Raw genomic sequence first — 8,041 nt, 5'->3', positions numbered from 1 at the left:
TCAGAAGCAAAATAAAATGACTCCTAGAGACAAATTTTCCTGGAAGTCTATTACAGTTAATATTAATTGGAAAAGAGTCTAACTCCCTTCAAATACACTATTAATAATAAAATTGAGGAAATTCATTTTAAAATACTACATTCAATTTGCCCAGTAAAATCGTTATTATCAAAGTACATTGAAATGGAGGATATCTGGTCTGCAGTGTGGAAAAAGAGAGCCTTTGCCATTTATTGTTTAAATGCAACGTTGTAAACAATTTCTGGAAGGATCTAGCCAAATATACTTTTTAAAAGTACAAAACTTATTATTCCTTCCTTCCTTCCTTCCTTCCTTCCTTCCTTCCTTCCTTCCTTCATTCATTCATTCATTCATTCATTCATTTATTCATTTTCTTTTCGGTTTAGTCCCTTTATCAATCTGGGATTGCCACAGTGCAATGAATTGCCAACTTATCCAGCACGTTTTTACGCACCCGATTCCCTTCATGCAACCCATCACAAGGAAACATCCATGCACACACTCATTCACATGCGGACAATTTATTCTACCCAAATCACGTATGTCTTTGGACTTGTGGGGGAACCAAAGCACCCAGAGGAAACCCATGCCGACATGGGGAGAACTTACAAACTCCACACAGAAATGCCAATTGACCCAGCCAAGGCTCAAATAGACCTTCTTCTTCTTCTTCTTCTTCTTCTTCTTCTTCTTCTTCTGTGAGGTGAATGTGCCTCTGCGCCACCGTGCAGCCTTCATTAAAATATATTATTTTTTATTATGAAAACAAATCCAACAAAAGTCTTGAATATATTGTTAATTTCTTCATTTTATAGGCAACATTGTACATACACAAACAGGAATTTCCTAAGTCATCTCCCACATTAACAGTTTTTTTTTGTATCGAGTTTTACATCTTTATTTACTGTGAAATTGTTGAAAAGTAAAAAATCTGAGATATTTATCAATTATTATAACACTTTATATATAATTTATTTATATATAATTATATATAATATATAATATTATTTATATTTTAAAGATACAAATTTGTCTATATAAAACTTATCCATATTAATACCTCAAGGGTACATATTAGTACCTAAAAAGTACAAAAGTGTTCCTAGGTACTAATATCTACTGTTGAGGTACCAATATTGACCCTTTAAGTACAAACATGTACCTACTGAAAAGCTACCACCCCAGTGACAGCTTGCATACCTTTATTTCTGAGAGTGTATGAACATGTTAAAATAATTGTTAATGAATGTAAACAAGGCGAGGCAGTGGCGCAGTAGGTAGTGCTAAGGTCGCTGGGTCACTGGTTTGAACCTCGGCTTAGTTGGCGTTTCTGTGTGGAGTTTGCATGTTCTCCCTGCGTTCGCGTGGGTTTCCACCGGGTGCTCCAGTTTCCCTCACAGTCCAAAGACATGCGGTACAGGTGAATTGGGTAGGCTAAATTGGCCGTAGTGTATGAGTGTGTGTGTGTGTGGATGTTTCCCAAAGATGGGTTGTGGCTGGAAGGGCATCCACTGCGTAAAAACCTGCTGAATAATTTGGCGGTTCATTCCGCTGTGGTGACCCCGGATTAATAAAGGGACTAAGCCAACAAGAAAATGAATGAATGTAAACAACTTTCAAAAGTCCACTTGTGTGTAAGTTAATTACATATGACAGAACATTTTTTATGTTTGCATTTCTTTTCATATTTGTTATTTTTGACATTATTTATTATTATTATTTTACTTATTATTTACTTATTTATGCAGTTATTTATTTATGCATTGATGCTTTGGCATTGCTTACTGAGAGACTGTCATGCTAATAATCCTTTTGCAAATGAGGCATTCATTTGGTAACTAAGCAACAGAAATCTAAATCTGTAACAATAAAGGCACTGAGCACTCCGTATTCATGCTGAACATATTTCTATACATTTGCATGGTATATGACATGTTAGGCAACTTATTTATTTATTTATGGAAAATATAAGAAGCTATATGGATCCGGGTTGAGATAGGCTACATAAAATTAACAAATTATTGCTAATAATAATAATAATAATACTAATAATAATAATAATAATAATAAATTAACTAATAAAAGTAGATATCCAATTCTTATCGTTGTTATAGGCTATTTAAGAGATGTAATATACCAATGTAAATTTATTTATTTATTTATTAAAGGTCCCATGAAGTGGTGGAACATGGAGTAGCCCCTCCCCTTTAAAAAAGCAGCCAATAGCGTTCTGTTTTTATCATAGCTCTGCCAGTGAGAGTGGTAGAGACCAGATCAAGCGCATCAAATCAAAAGCAAATGAGAAGCGTCTTGAAGGGGGCGGGGCATGTCGGATACTAGAGAGCATTTAATTGGTCAAGATGAGAAACACCCATCTATTTAGGCAGAAGTGACAAACTTTACATGTTTATATTGGTTTTATATCTTCTAAACGCGAATTTTGTCTCTGTTTTGGAGGACACTAATAGATATATTCCTAAAAATTAAATTTAAATTTTTTCATTTTAATTTCACAGGACCTTTAATGGATAAACTACAAATACAAAACAATTATGCCATGGGCAGGCAGGCCTATACAAAAACAAAATATATGATTATACATAAATATAATACTAGCAAATTGAATTTGCGCCTCACAGCGTGCCCCGTGACGTCACTTGCGCACTTGACCCCGCCCCCTTCAATCCCGTGTTTTGACATTCTCGCATCAGCACCACTCCGCGCATCCCTTCATGCGCGCTCTGGGCACGGAGGTGGAGGCGGAGGCGGGGGTCTCTCGCTCTTTCGGTCTCTCTCACTCTCCGTTCAGCCATTTAAACATCAGCCCGTGCAACCGGTGAGGGGAACCGACACCAACGCCACTCCGCCTGGACAGCATCACTCGTCGGCGCTTCACCGGGATGTCGAGCCTCCTGGAGAACCCTCTGCAGGCGGTGCTCTATTTGAAGGAGCTTACCGCCATCGTGCAGAACCAGCAGAGCCTGATACAAACGCAGAGATATCGGATAGACATACTCGAGCGCCGGCTGGAGGATCTAGCGACGGAAAATCGGCAGCTTCGGGACTCCGGCAGCCATCACCGGCACCCTCCGCGCTATCATCCGCCTCCACCCCCCCGGACCTCGAGTTTACCCCGAACCAGCAGAGCCGAGACGCCGCCGGTGCAGAACCAGACCCCACAGCAGCAACAGCAGCAGATCTCCCCACTGGACATGCAGCTCGTGCCTGCTGGACCCAGCACTGCCAGTCCGGACTCTGCTGATGAAGATGAGGAGCTCCAGGACCCCTGCTGTCGCTCCCTTGTCCCGCAGACACCTGCCACCTTGTGCCGAGCTGTGGGACTCCCACGGGCATCCGAGTGAGTGTTTTTTTCCATCACACATGTCATTGAACACAACAAATGAGCCTTTCTTTTGGGGAAAACACGAGATCGGTGAGATGCTGAGGCAGATTACATGCGCAATCGGGATTACATAACAATGTTACTGTATGTAGGCCACCGTGAACATGCAATTGCACATCAATAACAATTGTGGGCAACGTTTCTGTAAAGATATGTGGGTTTGCTGAATTTTTATCAGCGCTTGTATGCATGTGGGTTTAGTATTGAATTAAAGGCACAGTTCACCCAGAAATTAAAACATTTACTCATCATTTACTCACCTTCAAGTAGTTCCTCATACCTTTATGAGTCTTCTTTTTTTCTATTGAACACAAAAGAAGATAGTTAGAAAAATGTACCCTCATTGACCTCCAAAGTAGGAGGAAAAAACACTGGAAGTCAATGGTTTACAACATTTTTCAAAATATCTTCTTTTGTGTTTAACGAAAAGTAAAAAAAGAAAGGTTTGTGACAAGTGAAGGATGAGTAAATGATGATAGATTCTCAGTTTTGGGTGAACTATCCCTTTAACTAGGCTACATTATCTGAAATGCATGAGAAATTATGTACATATTCACTCTTTCCAGGGCAAAAGGTCTGAAGAAAGAGATTTTTAATGCACCTGATTATTTTGCAGCAAGAATGCATTTTTAAAAAGCACTTAAAATACTTTATTGCCAGGGAGCTACGTGGAAACAGTCACACACACTCACACACACACAGATTTATGCGTAAAGTGCGGCTTTAAGTGACATTCCCATAGTGCATGTGAAGCTGATCCGCCAGCTGGAATCTAATCCACACTAAGAGAGAGAAAGAACGGGATACTGACTGAGTGTGTGTGTGTGTGTGTCATCTATTAAGGCTTCTCATCTGCTTCAGTGCACATCTCACGCTGCATGTAGAGTATTCCCTGTGTGCGTGTATATGTGTGTATGTGTGTGTGTGTGTGTGTTATACCCCACAAGCAAAACTGGAGTGATACATTCCCCTCTGATTTGTTTAATGGTGGTATTATCTCTTGCTTTAGGGTAAAAATCACTCAGAGTCTTCAGTCTGAAATGATGTTACCTTATTTTGGTGTTGTTTATGTGACAGAATGCATGTAGTTGTGCTGGAAGTGTGAGACACTCATTGCCAATGAGTTTTAGGGCCCAATTAAGCTCATGCATGCAGCTCATTAAAGGGAATTTCACATCGGCATCTTCAAAGTGTCTTCTTATGACAGGTATATTTTCAGCCTGTTGCATGGGTATTAATGAGGGAAGATGAGTGTTTGTAATAGACTCTTACACTGTAGCTCATCCTGAAATCATCGTTTATTCCCCATCAAATTGCTTTCTTTCATCTGTGGAATGCAAAAAACGAAAATCTTATTTAAACTGAGCTGAAATGACAATTTCTGAGGTGTTTTTGGGACAACTTTGTTGTAAAACAAAAATGTTCAATCCAGTTAAAGGTGCAGTAGGTGATTGTCTTCGGAAGCATGTTTTGGTTGTGCTGGTTGAAAGTTTCTTCACATTCCCATATAGTAATTATTAAAGTAAATGATCTAAATGTATCAATATGTGTTTTATATTCTGGTTAAGGCATAAGAATAATATATGTTCATCCAACTAAATATTGTCGGGCTGATGATTCTCATAATTCTGTGGCCCAAAGAAATGTAGATTTGTACATCTGAGCACTCGTTCACGTATAGATCCGCCATTTGCACGTGCACGTGTGCCGTGTTCATGATGCGCACACGAGAGAGTTACAGCAAACAGCAAATGCTCGATCACAACTTTTTAAATTCCTGAAGTTGCTTTTGCACGCTGGAGGAAGGACGACACCATGGCTGAAGTATTTCTATTAGACAGGTAATGTTATGTTTTAATAGTCCTTTAGTCATGCAACGCTCAAGTAGATTGCGTTGTGTTATCAGGGCCGGATTTAACCAATAAGCGAGGTCCCCAATAAATATCTAGAAGTATAAATTATACTTATAAACAATATATAACATTGTTTTCTACCATATATTGTATGGTGAGAGTGACATAAAATGTTAACGTAATGAAATATTATTTAATATAAATAAAAATATAATATTATAATGATTTAATTTTATGTTATAATAATATCATAAAATAAAATATAATAATTATTACATCTGCACATATTTGTCCACCACAACCCAATCATAGAGCAGTATATATAATATATCTTTAATATTTTTGGTTGTAAATTCATTTTAAGATAACTAATCATTTAAAAAGTAGAGATTGCATTAAGATAGAACAAAGATAAAAAAACATCTAAATAAAAGTATAAGGGTCCATTTTAGGACTTAAGGGCCCAAAATGTCCCAAAACACTTTTAAAATGTTCTGGTTTTAATGGTTGGCAATCTTTTATTATTATTATTATTATTTATTCATTTCCTTTCGGCTTAGTCCATTTATTAATCTGGGGTCACCACAGCGAAATGAACCGCCAACTTATCCAGCATATGTTTTACGCCGCGGATGCCCTTCCAGTTGCAACTCATTTCTGGGAAACATCCATACACACTATTCACACTCATACACTATGGATAATTTAGCCCACCCAATTCACCTGTACCACATGTCTTTGGACTGTGGGGGAAACCGGAGCACCCAGAGGAAACTTATGTGAACGCGGCGAGAACATGCAAACTCCACACAGAAACGCCAACTGACCCAGCCGAGGCTCGAACTTCTTGCTGTGAGGCGATAGCACTACCTTCTGCGCCACCGCATCGCCCATTATTATTACTATTATTATTTTTAGTAGTAGTAGTAGTTTGTAAACTTTAAGACGTCTGTGATAGCCTAGATTATTTTGTTTTGTTTTGTTTCAACAGAGAAATAAAATAAAATTAAGACATGTCTGTGAGAAAATTGCATTTATAATTAATCACATTAATTACATTCAGATGCATTGATTCATTTTGCAGCTCTAGTGGATTCTAGTTTACAAAGTAAGTGAAAATTAAAAAAAGAAAGTAGATAGGGTGCATTTTAGGACTATTGGGCCCCATGGCTGGAATTGCTTACGACCCCCAAATCATTAAATCCACCCCTGTGTGTTATGACGGGGTTATATGCACAGAAGTGTTGTTCAGCCACTGAAATCTCCTGGTGAAAGACTGATGTGACTATTTTCAGTTTCATAAGGACTTTTTACAGCATCGATAATATAAATTTATATTTAGTTTAACAACAAAACATCAGTGAACAGCGCTATTCTGCCTAGCCTGCTTTACTGAGCTGAAGTTGCTTTTATATTCACATTGGGTCATTTTTGAACAATGGCAGCATGTGATGTGCTCCATATACTGTATTGTTTACCATGCTACTCTGAATATTCACTCTGAAATAGCATGTAAGCAGGACTCAGTGATAAGTGCAGTTCCTGCACGCCGCTGGCCAACCACTAAGCATGAAGTAGTCACTTTAGGACAAAGCATGTGAGAGAGTTAGACACTCAGTCCTTTCATGCATGAAACATTGCACATTATGACAAGTTTTGCTTATACACATCTGAAAACGTGCTAGATATAATACAGTTTTTCATTCAGATTTGTAGCATTATAAAGTATTATTAAGTTTTCTAACTGGCGAATGACATGATCTAGTGGGTCTCTGTCATCTTTAATGAGCGCGTTCGTGTTTCAGGAAGCGTGGATTTGGACAGCAGGGGAGTGACTGTGTTTTCAAAGCTATTATACTAACGGATAGCATTTAGGCAGATCACCTACTGCACCTTTAAATTTGTAACTGTAAACTTAATCGATTATGTGTTTGGACAACATGAAGGAATTGAGTGAAATCCTACATTTTCTTACAGTGAAGATCATATTTCCATCAAGAAAGCAGCTGGGAATTGTACTCGCACAACAGAATATTGCATTAATAATGAAAATCGCACAATAGCAGGACTGCACAGAAGTGATATGCAAATACGATTGTATTAATAGCTCTGCTCCAGTGAGAAGTAAACATATTTGATGTGCTGTCAACAGTGGAGGACTCATTTTCAGGAGGACTCTTTATTTAGGGACTGAAGTATTTTAAACATTATTGAAGAAGAAACACCAACTGATCCAGCCGAGCCTTGAAGCAACAACCTTCGTGCTGAGGTGACAGCACTACCTACTGCGCCACTGCATTGCCATATTTTATAAATATAATACTATTAATTAAGAGGTGGTGCAGTGGCTCAGTGGTTAGCACTGTTGCTTCACAGCAAGAAGGTTGCTGGTTCGAGCCCCGGAGGGGTCAGTTGGCATTTCTGTGTGGAGTTTGCATGTTCTCCCCGTGTTGGCGTGGGTTTCCTCTGGGTGCCCTAGTTTCTCTCATAGTCCAAAGACATGTGCTATAGGTGAATTGAATAAGTTAAATTGGCCCTAGTGTATGTGTGTTAATCCAAGAGTGTATAGGGGGGTTTCCAGGTGTTGGGTTGTGGCTGGAAGGGCATCCGCTGCCTACAAACATATGCTGGATAAGTTGGTGGTTCATTCCACTGTTAAGACCCCTGATTAAAAGGACTAAGCCGAAAAGAAAATGAATGAATGAATGAAATTAAGAGGTGGCACGGTGGCTCAGTGGTCACAGCAAGAAAGTTGCTGGTTCAA

The 8,041-nt window shown here is 38.8% G+C and overlaps 1 protein-coding gene across 4 annotated transcripts in view; it reads left to right on the top strand.

Moving 5' to 3' along the window:
• Positions 1-2,719: 2,719 nt before the first annotated feature.
• Positions 2,720-8,041, top strand: part of iqsec3b (IQ motif and Sec7 domain ArfGEF 3b) — a 71,541-nt gene continuing 66,219 nt past the window's right edge. For all 4 annotated transcript variants that reach the window (XM_073930221.1, XM_009293398.5, XM_677830.9 and 1 more), the window contains exon 1: positions 2,720-3,379. In XM_073930221.1, the coding sequence (XP_073786322.1) occupies positions 2,922-3,379 (458 nt within the window). In that variant the 5' untranslated portion in view covers positions 2,720-2,921. The remainder of the gene's footprint in view (positions 3,380-8,041) is intronic.

Source organism: Danio rerio, chromosome 18 (assembly GCF_049306965.1).
Source record: "Danio rerio strain Tuebingen ecotype United States chromosome 18, GRCz12tu, whole genome shotgun sequence".
Classification (NCBI taxonomy): domain Eukaryota; kingdom Metazoa; phylum Chordata; class Actinopteri; order Cypriniformes; family Danionidae; genus Danio; species Danio rerio.
The sequence above is the reverse complement of the archived record's forward strand: the minus strand, read 5'-3'. Positions and strand labels throughout refer to the sequence as shown.